This window comes from Hesperophylax consimilis, chromosome 3, assembly GCF_061612785.1.
Source record: "Hesperophylax consimilis isolate HC1 chromosome 3, BYU_Hcon_1.0, whole genome shotgun sequence".
Lineage (NCBI taxonomy): Eukaryota > Metazoa > Arthropoda > Insecta > Trichoptera > Limnephilidae > Hesperophylax > Hesperophylax consimilis.
In genome coordinates, this window is record NC_142838.1 from 32,169,225 (window position 1) to 32,189,130 (window position 19,906).

A 19,906-nucleotide genomic window follows, 5' to 3' on the forward strand; every position below is an offset into this window, starting at 1 on the left:
CAATAACATTAGGCCGAGAGTTTGACGTTTACAATTATGCAACATTTTATATGTTTTAAACCAAATTCAATAAGGGAACTGTACTAAAATTAACAAAATATAGGTACACTTTGAATTATAAAATTATTTAACTATTAATCAATTAACTGCTTTTGAGTAATTTAATGAATTTCCAAAATGTCCTCTTTCCCATTCTTAGTGGGTGAAGCCAGATATTGTCACAGTAATTAAAATTATGTACAAATTAACACAATGTTAAAAGTAAGTCTTCGGAGAAAACATGCACTGAATAAATATGTTCTTTCAAGTAGGTCTTAATAAATGCACATTAAGATAAAGACATAATACATTAACAAGTTTTGATTAAAACAATCAAGTTTTTAAAGTTAAACACTGCTAGATACATTAAATTATCAGATCCATTGGAAATAAAAATTAAAGTTATCGACACGAGGCACGGCAATTGAGTAGACTGACAAAACGGCAGCGTTTAGGCCCAGGACGGTGCACTTTACCCCCGGACACCCTGTATAATGGATGATTAATAAATTAGTGATTAACTATTGTGTTGCGCAGGTTTATGCAAAGCGCGTGGTGTTGGATGACAACCGGCGGCGGCGCGACGTGGAGGCCACCAAAGAACGCTATGGCACTCACCCCTTCCCCGAAGGCAACCTTAATGCCCAGGTTCAGAGCCCCCAAGACATGCAGATCATCAAAGTTAATGGTTAGTTCTTCCTCTCTTTGAACCTCTTCTTCATCTTAAATAGTCTCTATCACCCAGCACCTTATTCTTATTCTTCTTAACCCCTTTTGGGCAATTTTGGGCAAAGATATTTTTTACAGACCCAAACAAACGTAGAGTATTTTTGGGAGATTTGTCTCCCAGCCTGAACAGTATCACAAAAGTTATGCTACCTCATTTTGTATTACACTGAGAAATATGATTCAAACTTTCAGTTTGCATTAAAAAATTACCATAAATGCTCTCGAAAAATATCTAAATGGTATAAAATAAAGTCGCCATCCGTGTCTGTCTGTTTGTGCGCTTAGTTTGTCTAAATTAAGTAACTGATTTTGATAGGGTTTTCACTATCATTTAGAGAATATCTTCCGGAACGTTTATATATATAATGCATGTAAATTATATTTATAGACACTAGAGAAAAGTCAATGTTTTGTAATCAAGCCGTAAAAAATATTTTTCGGGCGCTTACATTGCCAACGCTGGCTAAATCTTATAAGATTTCACCAAAATAATGTACTATAGAAATGTACATCTTGAATAGGCCTACTTTATATATCTATCTCCTAAGGATAACCCCCAGAAACTCCGGGTACACATCACCTAATTTGAAATAATTCTATGAAACAACATTTAGCATTCAAAAAATATTAGACAAGATTTGCAAAAACATTAAGGACGGGTTGTTTCGAAGAATCTGAACAATTCATCAAATTTCAACGTTCATTTTCAAGTTCTGTGAAAGACTTTTTCAAGTTCTGTTTTTATTTCAGTTTTGTCAAGCAACTAGCCTACAATGATATAAAAACAGAACTTGAATAAGTCTTTCACAGAACTTGAAAATGAAAGTTTAAATTTGATGAATTGTTCAAATTCTCCGAAACAACCCGTCCTAAATAAATATTTTTATATAAAACGAAAAAGTGTCAAATTTTTTTTTTTGTTTCGTGTAAATTAGTAATTACAGTTTATACGTTAAAAACCATCAGTGGACAATAGACTTCAAAAACTTTATCTTTCTTTGCGATAAAAATTTTAATATTTTAATTGCATATGTCGATTTGCAATACTAAAATCTCTAGAGTCTTTCATCTGCTTTCAAGAACTTTTTATATTTATTTTGAAATACTTTCGAAAACAGCCAATTTACCTGGAATCAATTGTAATGCGAAAATATTTTCCACAGAATCTGTTTTCTGACAGAGGCTTTAGAGGTTAACCTTGTTTGAATTCTTGCAGTTATTTGTACTGTTAATATACATATCCTTACATTATATTTTATTATTTAGGTACCTACAATATGTACTTCAAGGTGGTGGAGAAGACTGCGCTGAACATCAGTGACCTGCGCCACTACGCCTCTCACTCCATCAGCGTGTGCGCCTGTCGAGAGATGGAGAAAGAGGAACTGGACCTCAATGACCCCAACATCGACACCAGCAACTGCAGCATCAAGTCCATCGTCACGGCTCGCACCATGAAACTGGGTAACATTACACACTCGTCGTCATACTACATATACTCTCTCTGCCGAGTGAAGACCTCGATGATTCTATAGGTTCTTGGCACACTCGTGAAACTTTCTCTCTATTGAGTGTATTCAAGGGTCTGACCTGCTGCCGAGTGAAAACCTCGATGATTCTAGAGGTTCTCATTAAACTTTCTTTCTATCTAGCCTTTTTATGACATAACTCCAAAGGAGGGCCCGAAGAAAATAATTTTCCTCATGGCCTATATCATATTTGGGGACGCTGTGTGGAGGGTCTTTTTAGTCTTTTGAGTTGTTGAACTCAAGAACGAGTCGTAGAAACAATCCATTCTCATGTTACAAATGTCAACCGTGTTCAAATCTTGGGTACGCATTTGGCATGTTTCCCGACTATGCACCGGTGCCTTTCCATTGAAATACTAGTAGAACAAGTTCAGCATTCCTGCCTGAAGACTGTGCCGCTGCTGTGTAAAGTTTACAATCCGTTTGTTAAGATAGAGGAATCTATCAAACGACTGCCTATTTCTAGCCCATTCTAGCGTCCGAGCTGCCCAAATTAGAGAGAAAATCTCCCTTCATCTGAAAGGTACTTTAGGTTTTGTACGATCTAGCTGCCTAAATTAGATTGAACCCGTTGCACTTTGAATCAATCAGTTACAGATTTTTTCCATTACAGACAAGCAGGTCTTCTTTAATATGTTTATCTGGAATGTTTAAAATAGAATTTTGGTTTAACATGTTTGTTTGTTGTGGCAGAGGGAGCAGATAACATCACTGACATCAACGTGAAGGTCCAGCAGGCCAACCAGTCATTGGGGGTGGTGCGCCTGGACTGGCTGGAGCCACCCAAGCCCAACGGCCTCGTCGTCACTTTTCACATACAATACAAGAGGATCGATATTGAGAATGTGAGTGCTATTTATTTATCTTACTATTTATTAATACATTCAACACAATCGTTAAGTTAGTAATCAATTTACAAATAGAACAAGAAGTCACGCAATCATTGTTGTTGTTTCTACGCTATATCACTGTGTAGGGTTATCTGTAATAACATCAGTGTTATAATCAGTGTTCTCTCTGGACTTGCAGCATAGTCCGACCACAGAATGCATAACGCGGCAACAGTTCATGATGGGTGGGGGTTCCTACACCATCAAGGGCCTGAATGCCGGCAACTACAGTGTCAGGGTGATGGCCACTTCTCTCGCAGGCAATGGCAACTACACGGCTCTCAAGTACTTTTTCATCGAGGTTTGTACTATTTCATACGTCTTTACCTCTCCCCAAACCATCCATTACTTTCACCCTGGACTATCTCTGTTTCACATTGGGATGCAGAGCTGCCCTAGGGGAACTGATGTAGTGAAGATGCATCAATACTAATATGTGCCCAGGTTTGTACTTGCCCACAGTCAGTATGCAGTACTCCGTGACGCTCCATTGGCGCCTCTTGCATGATCAGCGGCTGTGACTGCAACTGATGCAGTTTAAGGGTAACAACACTTTTTCTGGGCAGAGAGAACGGCTACCAGCTAGCTACCAGAAGGAGCATTCTAACTGTAGTGAACTAGGCATGGTACTAAAGAACTTTGGAGATATCAGATAGACGCTGCAGGCCCAGTAATTGGCAATGTCACTTGTAGTGGAATCTCACTACTTTTAGTTTCAAGCTTTCCCGACTCTTTCTATGTGATTCCTTAGCTTCTTCTACTATAAAACATTGTTTTCCTTTTTTACCTGATTTGGGACAATGGGACAGTACTTAACCTCTTGGCATGCATAAAAAATTAAATTTATTTATTTTATTTTTTATTTATTTATTCATTTAAACGCCCTGATAGGCTTTTACATGATACAGTAGAACCTCGTTAATTCGAAATCCACAGAAAATCACAAATAAAATTTCGAATTAACGAATTCCCACTAAGGATGGGTTGTTTCACAGAATTTGAATAATTCATCATAACAGTTAAACAGCTGATTTTCAAGTTCTGTGAAGGTTCTATTCGTGTTTTTTTATTATATCATTATTGGCCAGTTGTTTCACAAAACTGAAATAATAACAGAACTTTCACGGAACTTGAAAATCACCTTTGAAATTTGATGAATTGTTCAAATTCTGTGAAACAACCCGTCCTTAGTTCGAAATTTTACTAAAAAAAAAAATCGCCAAGAATCAAGTTCCTCGGCTGCACCTTCAAATTCGGGTAGTATCTTTGGAGTAAATTTGTAATAATACAAATTATTCATCCATTTTATTTTCGCAGCCGATTACTGTCGCGGTCGGCCCTTTAAGTTCAGTTCTATTAATATTTCCGCATAAATCGAGATTCCACAGTCGATTTCCGTCGCGCCGGTTCTTCAAACTCAGATATTCGAAGTAAATTTTGTAAAAGTCTGCTTAAGTTTAATTTTCGCGGCCGTTTAAATTCACATTGTAAATTTGTAAAAATACGACATATTTCCGCATAAAACGATTTTTGTCGGCCCTTCGAACTCGGATATTTGAAATAAAAACAACCTTTCAGTGTCAATCGTTTCAGATTTTCAAAATAATAACCACGTAAAAATACATTTTTCGGCGTTTTACCGCCACGGCTGTCTTTCAATTTCAGATTTAAGAAATTTTATGATTTTTTTCGCAATAATCGAATTTTTTCGAATTACATGAATAAATTTTCGTGCACGGACAAAAATAAATATCGAATTAAAAACCCATTTTGTATGAAAAAAATTTACTGGGGATATTTTTTTAGCGAATGTTTCGAATTACGCGTTTTTTCAAATTAACGGGACTCTTCAGTACATATTTTACAAGATTTACTGCATAAAACAGTGACAACAAAAGGTTTTTATTTTTAAAACAACAACAGAGAATAAAAACAGCAAAATAAACAAACCAAAATTTAAAAAATGAACATAGCATATGTACACATAATTTTTCATTTAAATGTACATAATATAATGAAAGAAGAAAAAAAATGGTGTAAAAAGTGCAGATGACATAAAAATAATATAAATTAAAATAGTACAGGTTTATAATACGTAATTTACTAGTGAATACAAGTAATTTACTATAAAAACTGAATGAAAAAAAAAAATTATCGCTCATATGCTATGCTCCTAAATAATAATATCATGGTATAATCGTTGAGGTATGTCTTATATAATGATAAACTTATATTAAATATGTCAAATAATATAATATACTTTTCAAAAGAAAAAATTTGTTCAAATGAAATGAAGGTTCGTTCGCATCATTTAGGTGATGATTGCTTTTAGATTTAGCAAAAAAAAAATACAAAATTTTATGCATGTAAATAAAACTTAACTATATAAAATAATGTGTTTGTAATGTACACATTAGGTATACCCATAATAAAAATGTCATAATAAAAACATTGTTTTTTGTTTTGATAACAATGATACTGCAGATAAGTAAATATATATTGAATTAAAAACGACTTCTATGATATGCAGTTTTGTTTGCAAAAACTCACTCATCAAGAGGTTAAACTCGGGGTATTGGCCATTGTACATTCATGCCACTTTTAATAAAGGTTATACATATTCATATGCAATATTTATTTAGAATAAATCCTACTATCATGAATATATGGGACATGAACCCGTGTTGGCAGTTTCTGGAAAAACTGGTAAGTTATCTTTGTTTATTGCTTAAATACGTAGATGTTTTGCAGACTTGTATCATTTTATTCATAATACATACATACAGATTACAAATAATATACAAATTACAGATTAATTACAAGTCAAATAATTCCTAAATATTTATTTTCTTTATACACATTATGTTTTACATCAATATTGTAATGAGGAATTTCAATGAAAAAAAATTATGGCTTTAAAAAAATTAATTTTCATATTATGAACCCCGTTTTGAATTTATGAACTTTTATTGAATAAGATTATTTGTAAAATAATTTTATTATTTATTTATTTATTTTGATACAATCTTTTACATTTCTTAGTACAATGTTGGCCTCACTGGGTGGCTTACCCGTGCTGAGGCCATTTATTAAACAGTGATTTTGAAAAAAATATTGAAAACCGCCATACCTAAATACTCCAGTTCGGCTCTGAGTTTATCCGATACTGCCATACCATCGCATACAATATTAACGACTACTATGCAACGTTATCCAGAAAAAAAGGACCCTTTTGAAGGATTTTTAAAATCTGCATTAAATTTAAAAATAAAACTGGCATAATAATCTGTGAATATTGTAATTTTTTTTGTAATTCAATTTGAATTCCTCGTTATAAAGTAGTCTTATACGGAGGGTTGACAACATGATGCCTCGTAAGTAAAAAGTTAAAAACTTTTCACTGGAGTGTGAGATCTCACCATATATTTGTATTATTAAATATTAACTAATCAATTTTAAAAAAACATCACAGCGAACGATGTACAAATTTAAATGAAAACGAAGTTGAGAGAATTACTTGTTAGTTACATCTAATTCTGGGGCAAACACTAAAGTGCATTATTAAAAAGTTAAGTGTCTAAAACACTATCATGGCTTTGTACTAGTGAGTTCAACTTTTCCAGCTGGAGCCCGCAAAGTCTGGGTAATGGTTTCCCGGTTAATCCTTGGACAAGTGAGGGTACCAGAAGGACAATATTTTAAACATGTATACATAGTTGACTTTTAAGTGAGCTAGAGTGCTAAGATTGAAAAATACTTTCCCTCAAGGCCTATGATATATTCGAGGGCGCTGTGTGGAGGGTCTTTTTAAGGTAAAGAACGAGAGGAGTATCCAGAATGCCGGACGTATGAATCCGTCCCTCCCACTGCGGTGCAAGGCAATGTATTGAGAGAGTCTGGCTGGAGAAGTCAAAGGGTCTCCCTCGACCTCTCCTGATCCGGCCCGCCTCGCAGCTGGTGGAGTGGATGCATCCGCCGCCAAGACCTAGACGAACCTCTTTTTACCAAAAATTAAAGTAAAGAGTTAGAAACTGGAATATACAAACAAACAAAAAAATTTACTTCTGGAATAGTCTTTCAACAACGTTTTGAATATTCACATTTCAAATTAGGCCCGAAAATGGCTGCTTATGACATCACTGTGCCTGTATTTACTTCTTTCAACCGCCTACACTACATAATTGAGTAAACTTTTACTTACAACTACTGTTTTAAGGCACTTTTTTCAAAAACAAAACTTTAATTTAACTAAGGACGGGTTGTTTCGGAGAATTTGAACAATTCATCAAATTTCAACGTTCATTTTCAAGTTCTGTGAATGATTTTTTCAAGTTCTGTTTTTATTTAAGTTTTGTCAAGCAACTAGCCTACAATGATATAATATCAGAACTTGAATAGGACTTTCACAGAACCCGAAAATGAACGTTGAAATGTGATGAATTGTTCAAATTTTCCGAAACAACCCGTCCTTAATGACAGTAATATGTGACTATCTGCATTTACAATTTTGGAAAATAGTGCTATTTAATTTTATTTTCGTAAATATTAATATACGCCTAAAACCTTATTTTTGACAAAACATTGTGGAAGCCGATCAATGTGAGGTTCGACAGGTAGGTACTGCCAATCTAAAAATCACTTAACCAGTGGCTATAAACGCAGGGTCCCCCTAGTTTGAAATAAGGTACGAAAATGTTTACTAAAAATCTCTCTCAAATACGTAAATAAAATAACCAAAGAAAAAAATGTTATAAATACATTAAACATATTCCTGGAGGAAAATATTTTCCCTCAGGGTCTATGTCATATTTGAGGAGTGTCCGGCAGTGATGGACGTTTGAATTCATCCCTCCCATTGCAGTGCGGCGATGGGTCGAGAGAGTCCTGCTGCAAAAAGGTATCCCTCAACCAGTCTCTCCAGGTGGGCAGAAGCATCCGTTCCCAAGACATAGACAATCCTCACCCCATGAACCCGCGCACCATGCTAACTCACCAAACGTAGCCAACAACTTGGAGTGACCTGAAGTGTGGCAGAGGTGTTGGTTATCCAATGAATAGTTTCTGGGGCGGCAGTGCCCATATCCGCCTCCCAAATAATATAAATAAATAATATGTATTACAATAAAGCATTTTTTTAATAATACATGTAATTTATTCATATGAAAAACCAGGGGTAATTCATTATAATAATATGCATAATTTATTTATATCATCTTTTTTTTATTTACATAATTTTAGAGTTATTTTGAGTAGAGGTTTGTTTGCTATTTTTATTTTTTCCGACTTTATGTCCGGGTTAAATCTTCTCCACAGAAAAAACTAAACCCTTCCACACACTTTTCCACAAATGATCATCTAGTCAATCCACATTATATAAGCATTATAAATACAAAACAAAACAAGAACAACACGTCAAATCACCAGAGATCAAATGGAAAAATAATTCACCGACTCCAGATATTTTCATATCAGAGGGTTCGGCTCGGTAGAACTCCTAACTGGACCTATAAAACATTTATTATTATCCTTTATTATATTTATATTTTCGCACCTAATTTCGAGATACGGAGATCCTGCATTTATAACCCCTGGTTAAGTTATTTTTTAGATTGGCAGTACCTGCCTATTGAACCTAACACCGATCAGCTTCTGCGTGCATTAATTAATAATAATAATAATATTAAATAGCACTATTTTCCATCATCTCTCATCTGTAATTGTCATTAAGTGTGAACAAAAGGTTTGTTTTTAAAAAATGCGTATTAAAAACGGTACTTTAAAAGTGTACCAAAAAATCAATTTGTGAGATAATTGCGTCGATTGTTGGCAAATCATCAGACTGTCCTTGTAGAAAATCACTGTCCGTCATGATGGCAGGTATTCACTTATGTTTTACAAAAGCAAATCGGTTTAGAATGCGTAACTAAACTTTTATAGCAATCAAATCAGCTTCGGGAACAAAAATACCTAAAAGCAAGTTAACTTGAGGAGGTTGTGATGTCACAATTTTGCTAGCCAATAATGACTCGTTTATTGGTATTTAAATTTTCAAACAACTTTAAAAGTGAAATAATTTATTTAAAACTTTTTGGGGTTTTAAGTACGATATTCACGTTTAGTTAGATTCTTTAAATATATTAAATGCTTTTAAAACACTATATTACATACACTGCATGTACCCTATTAGTAATAATGTTACTTTAAGAATGTTAAAATATCGATAGTGGTTGTGTCAACTTTTACAGTGTCATCTTTCCCATTATTTATCACTAGTTAGTTTAATAATTGTTTGTAAATCAGCTGTATTGCCTAGCAAGGCTTGTATTGTATTATTCAGTATATGACCACAAGGAGAAGGTTCGGAAATGTCACATATTGTTTATTAACCTTCCAGCGTTTATTCAAATGTAATACCAGTTAATAAGTTCATATAACTTGACACATAGAGATAAATTTAGAAATTTGGAAGGAACCTCAAAAAATTCTCAATCCATTCTGCAGTACCTAATATAGGATGGTCCATCAGATACGCCGGATTTAATTTAGAAATTAAATCGTTTTAACAATAACAAGACGTTGTTCTTTTGAATAGTCACTCATTTTTTAACCTCTATAACAGCAGATGACAACTATCAAACATTAGAGTTGCCAGCTTAAATACAAAAAAAATGGAGGGAAATTTAAATCCTGCGTACCCGATGGGACCACCCTTTAGGTTGTATGAATATTTTTTTTTTGGTTAGTTAGATGTATTATCATATAATATTTTTTTTTTTACAGAAAATGTCAAATAAAACCATGTCAAACAAGAAAATTGTTGAAAATAATATGCTAAGTAGAGTTATAGACAAAGTTGAATACAATACTTTTACTGGAGATCACCCTGCAGACAAGGATTTGCCCGTGTTTTATTTGCCTTTGAAAATACACGGAAATGGAAAAAGTACTAAAAGGGTTCACATAAAAAGGTGGATAAACCGACGTTTAGCATCCACCTCTTCCCGAGGTACAGTACGAGATAGGTTGGATGTGGACAGTCTGGACCACAATGATGATATATTACTTCAATAGCAGTAGCAGAGACAGACCGTACACACTGCTGGCCACACACTTCTAATTGCTCTTCTTACCCCTTCCCGAGGTACAGTACGACATAGGTTGGACGTGGACAGCCTGGACCATAATGATGATATATTACTTCAATAGCAGCGGCAGGGGCAGACTTATAATTACCACTACTTGGTACTCTTCTTGCTAAATTGCAAGATGGATTCTTTTTTGTGAATATGTAAATAAATAATAAAAAATATTTTATTTATTTGTGATTTTGTGTTTTCTTTATTATTTCTGAATATGCTTTGAAAATAATACATTATCCCAATGCGAAGTTTTTGTTGAACTTCCCGAAAAACTGAAAGTGCTTCCCAGTAGAATTTAGATTTCGTAGCATTTTAACACTTCTTTTTCCGAACTAAACATTTTATATTTAAATGAATTTAAGAACTATAAGTCATTTGATACTCTAACTTTACAGAGTATCAAATGACTTATAGATAATAGAAACAAAAAATATTTAATTTGCGCAAGTTGACAGGCTACTTTTTAAAACTTTATTTACTGAAAAAACCTTTTTGCATTTCTTGCATTAATTTTTATTTGCTTGATTTAGTAAAGAAAGCACGGATGTGATTTGCTTTGTGCTCTTAAAGTTTTCTCTTCCCAAAGAAATATAATTTTTCCCCAAACTCTACCAACATTTGAAATAAGTTTTTCGGGTTGTTTACAATCACCCTGCATATGATAAGTATAAAAAATTAGTTGGGATAGTATTTGCAAATACATACATTATTGGTAGTTGTTTTTGATGTGTTTTTTCATCACAAATAATATACATAGAATGAAACTATTTAAACAAAATTAAGATAAATAAATGGATAGAAAAAATTTTTAGAAAACAAACAAAGCATAATTTTCATTTCGGAATAGATTATTATTTGTGGCTAAATTATTCAAAATAAAACTATACCAACACACAGGTAGCAGTAAGTATTGGTATATGCTATATCTAAAACTATCCTTGAAATGGCTAAAGCTATGTTTAGATGGTTTAGTGACTAGATTTGAATTGTTGAGTACTCCCGAACTTACGTCATTCCTTATCCCTTATCGCCTTCACCAAACAGCATTAGAATTGCATTGGCACCGCCTAAAGGGGCTATTGGGCGTTGGAAATGTAAACATATTAAGATAAATCTGTTACAAGGTCATTCTTATTTAAAAAAATTGATTGTTCTTCATATGGTGTTTAGCAGATAATAAGTCTCCACTGTCAAATTGTGAGACAGAGAACTTCGATACATTTATTATTTTATATTAAATTTGCAGGATTCTATGGATTTGATGTCCTTGAGGTGGTGTTTAATAAATTATACTAATAAGTCTCCATTGACAGATTCCGAGACAATGTGTATGTAATTCAACTCAAACTTTTATTAATTTTTTAATAAATTTGCAGGATTCAGGTGGAGGAGCGACCACCCAGGAGATAGTGGGGGGCGTATTAGGAGCGGTGATCGTGATGGTGGGGCTCATCCTTGTGGCGCTGTACGTGCAGCGCAAGTGCATGCCGCCCCCGCCTCCGCCACCCACCAAGCTCATCGCCAGCGTCAACCCCGAGTATGTCAGCTCCGTGTACGTGCCGGACGAGTGGGAAGTCACGCGAGACAGCATCAACCTGATCAAGGAGCTGGGGCAAGGTTCTTTCGGCATGGTAAGGCTTCTACAATTCTTGTTGGATTATATAGCCTTACAAAGTAACTCTTTCTCAGCGGCAGGGCGATACTATCTAATGTTCAAATTATGCATCAAATTTTCTTGGATCTTTTTCTGAGCTATATACAAGATAAGTTCGTCGGTACTTTTCGTAAAACAGTTGTGGCGGTCAACTATAACTAACGGCGGTCAACTATAACGGTTAACTATAATTAACTAGCGATTTAAATTACAGATCTAGTTCATTCAATTTTGCTATTGACTTGCCTACCAATGGACAATGGACAATATCAGCGGGAACATAACAAGTCAATCGGTTTAATTGTTGGCAGATGAATCATCTAAATGCGTTTAAGATTGACGATTGATTTTATTCATTAATTTCATTCATTTAACATATATATCCAGCTAACAATAAAAACACCCTAATATAATAGAACTTCCTTCTTCTTCTGGCTAGTAAGATTAGATTGTTAATGTTAATTTTAGTTGTAAGTTGCTAAATATGTAAATACTCGTATATTTGTCATTAAGATAGTAGTTATAGGCCTTAGTCGTAAGTCACTAGATATAAGTCTTAGAGATAAGTCAGTAGTTCTAGTATTAACTATTTAAGAAATATATTTGTACAGCGCCCTTGAGGTGATTTCTCATGAAAACGGCACTATATAAATTAGCCAAATTTTATTATTATAACTTCCTTAAAAATGCATCTGACACACCGTGAAGTTCTGAATGTTTTTTTGTTAGCCATGCTTTCAGCAGACTGCACCAAAAGTGTTTGCGGGCCACACCAAACGACCTCGCGGGCCGCAGTATCCCCACCCCAGTTGCGGTTATTTAATTTTAGAACAATCAAACACTGCCGACGTAGTTGGTTCGCCACGCACATTTGATTATTATACACGGGCGGTTGGGTTGGGTTGTAACGCCAAGTTTAAGTTTATTCCGATCGGTGTGTCAAAATACAGATTTTATTTATTAGGGTGTATGTTACTGAATGTTCACTAACCATTCATACGCTTGACTACCATGATTGATGCTGCACGCAATGAAAACTTTCATTGCGTGCGTCATCTATTCGCCAATATTGCAGATTGTATAATACAAGTTTTATGCTTCAGGTGTACGAAGGAATAGCGCAAGGTTTGGGAAAGCATGATACTGAAATACGATGCGCGGTGAAGACTGTGAACGAACACGCCACAGATAGGTAAAACTACATTCTTATTCTCTCATCATTTATTTAACTGTCCAATTTACTGTGACTGATAATGTTTGTTGTTAATGTTTGATGATTGTGATAATGAAATTGGTTTCTTTCAGGGAGAGAATAGACTTTTTGAACGAGGCCAGCGTGATGAAGGCATTTGACACGGCGCACGTGGTGCGGCTGCTGGGCGTGGTGTCGCGCGGCCAGCCAACCCTCGTGGTCATGGAGCTGATGGCTAATGGAGATCTCAAGAGCTACCTGCGATCACACCGCCCCGACACAGACAAGCCCCGTCAGGCTCAACCTCCTTCCCTCTCGAGAATACTGCAGGTACTAACTCAATTAGTTCTTCTTCTGCCAGCTATTACTTTCTTCATCCATAGTCTTACATAATCTTTGGAGGTGCCATATCTCCCCTGGCTTCTTCTTTTCCATCCACTTGACCCTTCCTTCATCCTTCCTGAAACTGCTTTATCCCTGCATCCGTTCGTCTCCAAATCATCTGAGTTTAGGCCCAGTTGTTTCGCGGAAATCCAAATGTAACATTGTCATAAAATGGCCATTCAGCGCCATTTTGGTTTTTTGAAAGTTAAAAGGTTCCCGTTAAATTCCGATTCTAAGTCCGTTTCAGCTTTTGAACTAAATTGTGATCAGCAAGAGGAGAACTATCATGTTCTTAAGCTTATCAGCTTATTACTATTTGATAGAAAACTGAAACCATGGAGGAATAGTATACATATATATTTATGTATTGAACGCCCATAGGGCTTTTACAGTCACATAATACAGATAAAATAAAGTCTTAACTCTGTTTATATCCAAGGCTGTAACATACCTAGAATTGAATATTTGCTTGTCTTGAGCAATGCTATTATATAATGCAATGAATATTCCACTAGAGTTAAAATGGCGGACATGCTGGTTGTGTGTGCTGCGTTCCCTCTAATACGATACTGCTATTTATACTCCCTCAGTAGTGGATGGTCGTGGTATTTATCCATGAATAAAAAAAGTAACTTTCACCAATAAAAATACTCCTGCGCGCGAGGCGCTCGTATAGTGATTAACATGCGCCGAATAGGTATTTGCTTAAAAAAGTTTGAGCCTACACTGAGAAGCTCGACTCGTTTTACTGACGGGGCGAATATTTGTGTTGTAACTTGCTCACATCGCGCAAATGCTCGATCGCCACCTTTATGGGGTTCCTACATGAATTTTCATGCCCATGATATTTTATTTTTTAGTGCCTTAAAAATTTTAATTTAAAAGTAACCTAATTTGGAACATACAAGTTTTTTTCCAATTTGTTTTTCATTCACATCTTTTTAACAGTCAATAGAATGTTTTTAATGAATGGGTTGATAATTGTTCAGATGGCCATGGAGATAGCGGACGGCATGGCGTACCTCTCGGCTAAGAAGTTTGTGCACCGTGACTTAGCCGCACGCAACTGCATGGTGTCGCACGACCTCACTGTGAAGGTGGGCGACTTTGGCATGACGCGGGACATCTACGAGACGGACTACTACAGGAAGGGTTCTAAGGGGCTGCTGCCTGTGCGCTGGATGAGCCCCGAGAGTTTAAAGGACGGGGTGAGATTATTCTTTAGATATTAATAGTTATTATGTATTTATTTATAATATTGGTTTATTTTTAAAATCTTCAAATTGAAGTTTTTTTCACATATATGTCCAGCGACCATATACATTATAGAATTATGTACCGTAGTAAATCCTTGAGAGTAAAAGGTTTAAACAATTTTTATTCCTCATAAGGGAAGTAGCATTGCAAGCTCCGGTGTACAAATTCATACAAATCAACCCTTTTATCAAATTGTGGCACATTACTTTGGACGTTGGTGTTAATATTGGCAAAATTCACATTATTTTTGGTTAACATCTTGATATTTTTGAACAAACAAGTGGTGTAATGTTTTTTATTTTAATTAAAAAAATAACTATAGTTTGCGACAGTTTTAAAGTTAGCCGCGTTTCATTTTATTGGTATTCAAGTTTGTCGAAACAAAGAAATATTTAGAACATATATTATACTATTGCTTTTTTTTACATATGAAAATTTCGCATTATTTATCTGAAACCACCAATTTCACATTATTCATTTGAAAACGCCAATTCGCAAAAGATAACATATTTTGCATAAAAAATCGCATTATTGCAATGCGAAAATTTCAGGTCTACATATTACTCGTGTTATATTTATTAACACACTTAGGCCGGGAAAGGTAGTTCTACCCGTTCGGTCAATTGATGCTTAACGCCGGGAAGAGTAGTTCTACCTTTTGCGCCGGCCTCATTTCAATGGCAGAAAAGGTGGAATTATTCAATGTTTTTATATGAATATTATATACCAATTTCTTTGTAAAGGTCCCAACTATATGTACATAATTATTAAATCGAAATCTTTTTATATTTTACATCGGTATTTCAACAAAAGGATAGTATATTATTTAGATAACATATTTTGTTATGGTAATAATTCGATTCCTGGAATGAGGGATTTTATGAATGTGAAATTCGATTCGAATCTCTATCCCACTCAACCTATGTGCAAGCGAGCGAGAGATATCGGGCGTATTGAGAAAGAAAGCAGGTATGGGCAAATACCGATATGCAGACCGTAATAAACATATTACAAGATTAATTGAGTTGCATTTCAAATAATATTCGATTTTCGTTTAGTACTTTTATAGCTTGGTTATGCTGAGTTACTACGTTGACATTTTCATCAAAATATTTTAATTATTTTCGTAAATATAGCCATTTAAAACAAATTCGCATGGGACCTTTATTTTCGCCCAGAGACTGTGTAGCGCCAGCGCAAAAAATACCCGACAGAAATGTGTTAATAGTTATTAAAACTCGTCGATTGTGACGCGAATACTTTTTCTGTTTCACTCGGCAATCTCTAATTATCAGAAATATACACTATGTACTATGTACTATAATATACACTATGCAAATAAAAATCCAATGTCTGGTTAATTTTTTCTTATTTGCTTTATTTGTCTAATTTTGGTAGACATTATTATAAATGATTTCTGTTCCCAGGTCTTCACAAGTAGCAGCGACGTGTGGAGTTATGGTGTTGTTCTGTGGGAAATGGCTACATTAGCTTCACAACCATATCAAGTAATTATGATTCAAAACAACATGATTAACAAGGAAAGGAGTTTAGCTGGATTGATGTATTAACCTTGTTTATTCTTGCAGGGTCTGAGTAACGACCAAGTCCTCCGTTACGTGATAGATGGAGGTGTGATGGAGCGGCCCGAGAACTGCCCCGACCGCCTCTACCAGCTCATGCAGCTCACCTGGCAGCACCGCCCCCTGACCCGACCCTCCTTCCTGCAGCTCGTGGCATTTCTGGTCGCCGACGCCAACGCCGTCTTCCGCATGAACTCCTTCTACTTTAGTACGCAGGGCCAAGACTTGCTGCACGCTGCTCAACCACAATCAGGTACTACTAACCACAACAAACGCATTTGAGTTGATTCAGTATCAAAAAAAAGAAAAAAATTTCTTATCCCTTCCTATCTGTAGGAGCTATGTTAATTCACAGCACAGTTTCTTTCACCCTTACCCTTCAGGCTAATTCGCTTTAGGGAACAACTCACATGGTCTCACAGAAATCGTTATATTTCCCTTATTGTCATGGTGACAGATATAATCTAAACTGTATTAGAGAGAAAACATCACGCTTTAAATTCAAATCTAGAAGTTAACCACAGAAGAATTAAAAATTACACCTCTATGAAACCAAGGATTCCGAATGCAATTTGAAAAAAAAATTATGATACTTAATGAATATTTAATTAATTATTTTTATATGAAATTACTAAAAAGTAAGGTGACAAAAACGTTTGTAGTATATTTGTCTAATAAAATGTTTGTTTTTAATTTTTTTTAGTTACAAAAAACTTAAGTTGTATTTTTATTTTCTTTAACATTTTCAAAATTTTCTGCCTTCAAAATTTTAACATTTCAAAAAATATATGTTTATTTCTAATAACAATATTTGAAAGCGTATTTCATCACCTTTCAAAAACAGTTTTTAGTTTTCGGATACGTTCAGAAATATTGGTTATTGCTAAGCGTAAATATTCCGACCTTCCGTCAAAATATGACTGAGGCCTGAAGAGTCAATACTTAGATAGAACATAACGAGATGATAGTAGACCTAGTTAACTTAGGTATAGAATTTGATGTGAATTGTTTTGGATCGTTTATGTACATCATAAGTAATAAAAACACTGTTTAAATGCGGCAGAAGAATAGAGTTAATATGTAAGTAAATTAAAATAGTTTTGCATGCACGGCCAGATTGTATAATGCACCTTTCCTTACAACACATCATCTCCATTAAATGGTACTTTAACTGCAATCCAACTGATAGTATATAATAATATGTGTGTTTGTCTATAAATTAGCAGGAGTGGTGGAAGAGCCAGAGCCGTCGGCCTCGGGCAATCAGCTGAACTCGTGGGCCCGAGGACCCCTCTCCGCCGACATAGACAGCTCCCCCGCCGTGTCTCCGGCCGCCTCCACACGACACTCGCCCTACCGGGATATGATCAGCTTGGTCCCCTGTGAGGACTGGGAGCGCGCCGACCCTTGCGAGACGGAGGCCCTCGTAGGACTCTCGCAGTCGGTGCCCCCGCCCCAAGCGCCCAAGGTGTCTCCGCCGCAGAGCGCCCCCAACGGCTACCTTCCCCGCGCCAGCAACAACGGCAACCCCTCCTCGCTCAGCACTTCGCGCTGTTAGCCCCGCGCCGAGCCGTGACTTTAAGTGCTCTAACAAACACTAACTTTGATCACCGTCAGCCACCGCTGTCAGTGCCAGTGCAGTGCAGTGTTCGGTGTTTTTCTGTGAAATTATATTCCGCGTCAGTCGAAAAACGCATAAAGAAAAATCTCGGCGGAACAACAATAAAGAATGCCTAATTTAATAAATAATATTTTTTATTTAATTTAAGCTATTGTCGTGGATAAGTTTGACGAATCGTTATATTTATAAAACCGGATGTACAAATTATGCTTTTATTCACTCGCGATAACAGTGCGATTATTTTATTACTTATCGCCAGTGAATAGACAATTTAGAGAAATGAAAAGTGATGCGCTCGTCGGATATACTCGAGTAAATATTGAAAAAGAATATCCTTAACATATTACCTCATTGAAAAATCAAAACCACTATTATTATTTAAATAAGATTTGCAGGAGCCTGAATGTGTGTGCGTGTGTGCATGTGTGTGTGGGTGCATGCGGTGTGTAATTCTAATGTGTAAGTCTAAACCGGGTATCTGATGTCTTGATGAGTCTGAATCCTGAATGTAGTAGGAGATGTGTTGTGTTCAATGTGAATTTTCAGAGGCAAACTTCTCTATTGACAAGTACGTCGAGTAGTGGCAGATCCTAGCTGACGCTTGTTTGTTAACTATTCAAATTTACACTTTTAGAATATTATTCATTTCTTTGTATATTTAATTATGCATTTTAATTGTTTACTGTATATTGCATATTACGTGAAATATTTTTACACTAAATTTACGAATAAATAAGTTCAACGAAGAAAAATGTATATTCCTATTTAAGTCTGTTATATTACCACAATAATGAATTTGTAATACATATTGAAATATTCAATAAGGAAGTGCTAATAGAATGGAATGAAAAGCCAATGTTTTATTTTTATGTCACAATTAATAATGAAGCTTTTTTAACTACTTTTACAATCTTTTTATTTTATACTTTGACAAAATCCGTAATCCGCGTGTTCTATATTATTATTTTAGTTAAATTATTGCAATTTATTACATCACAATTTATTTTGATAGAAATTATACCGATTTGGATGTATGGTTTATATAATTAAAGTGAATTGCCAGAGAAAGAGGGGACGACTTGGATAGGACTTATGGATTACGTTTATGTACTTGTTTGTTATATTGATATGTAGTATGATTGTGCCAACGTCGATGTTGATGTAGCTATAGCTATAGACGTACAACTCTGGCATGGATGGCAGATAGCAAATAGCAAATAGCAGAATTTTGGAAAGATTAGAAGAGAAAGGAAAGAGTGATGTGCCTTTTCTCCGTGCTAATTAGCCATTTTGAAATACTTATCAGTAAACATATATAACGCATAAGAGTTTGCGACTGTGATGAAACATTGAATATAAGATAATTGTACATTTTATGTGTGTTGATTAAATTATAATTTTCTCTCTTAATTTGTGAACTTTTAGGTTAGGACGAGGCGTTGTGCGAACGCTACAAGTGGTAAAGAAATTCATTTAGACTAGTCTTAGTATAATGGGTAGTGACCGGGCGCCACGGAGTTTGTCATACATATTGTCTGTGTGTCGGAGAGCAACATACGGCATACCGAGCAGTGCGGGGGTAGTGGAGCCCTATCCCAGCACCCCAGTCTGATCATAGTTCCTCTGTAACCACGCAACCAACAACCACCAATCCCAACCAATCAATCAATCAATCAAACAATCAATCAACCAACCACCCCACGCAGCAATCATTTGCAATGAGTACCTATTATTATTATTATTATTTATAATACTGTATAGCAAGCGTGAATTTCAATTATCATCATGTGTAATGTATCCTAAACTAAGTACCTACTACCTAATTATTATATTTTGTACCACAAACAAATAATGTACATTTCTGAATAAATATAAAATATATTTCTGTA

At 35.3% G+C, this 19,906-nt stretch overlaps 1 protein-coding gene across 2 annotated transcripts in view; it reads left to right on the forward strand.

Moving 5' to 3' along the window:
- The window catches only part of LOC149425283 (insulin-like receptor), a 281,616-nt gene extending 261,710 nt beyond the window's left edge, over nt 1-19,906 (forward strand). The window contains exons 13-23 of one of the 2 annotated variants that reach the window (XM_089650360.1): nt 577-727; nt 2,035-2,232; nt 2,991-3,142; nt 3,327-3,488; nt 11,703-11,957; nt 13,084-13,172; nt 13,286-13,502; nt 14,546-14,764; nt 16,241-16,321; nt 16,403-16,649; nt 17,623-19,906. In XM_089650360.1, the coding sequence (XP_089506486.1) occupies nt 577-727; nt 2,035-2,232; nt 2,991-3,142; nt 3,327-3,488; nt 11,703-11,957; nt 13,084-13,172; nt 13,286-13,502; nt 14,546-14,764; nt 16,241-16,321; nt 16,403-16,649; nt 17,623-17,954 (2,103 nt within the window). In that variant the 3' untranslated portion in view covers nt 17,955-19,906. Of the gene's footprint in view, nt 1-576; nt 728-2,034; nt 2,233-2,990; nt 3,143-3,326; nt 3,489-11,702; nt 11,958-13,083; nt 13,173-13,285; nt 13,503-14,545; nt 14,765-16,240; nt 16,322-16,402; nt 16,650-17,619 lie in introns of both variants that reach the window. The other variant, XM_089650355.1, reaches the window with a different exon arrangement.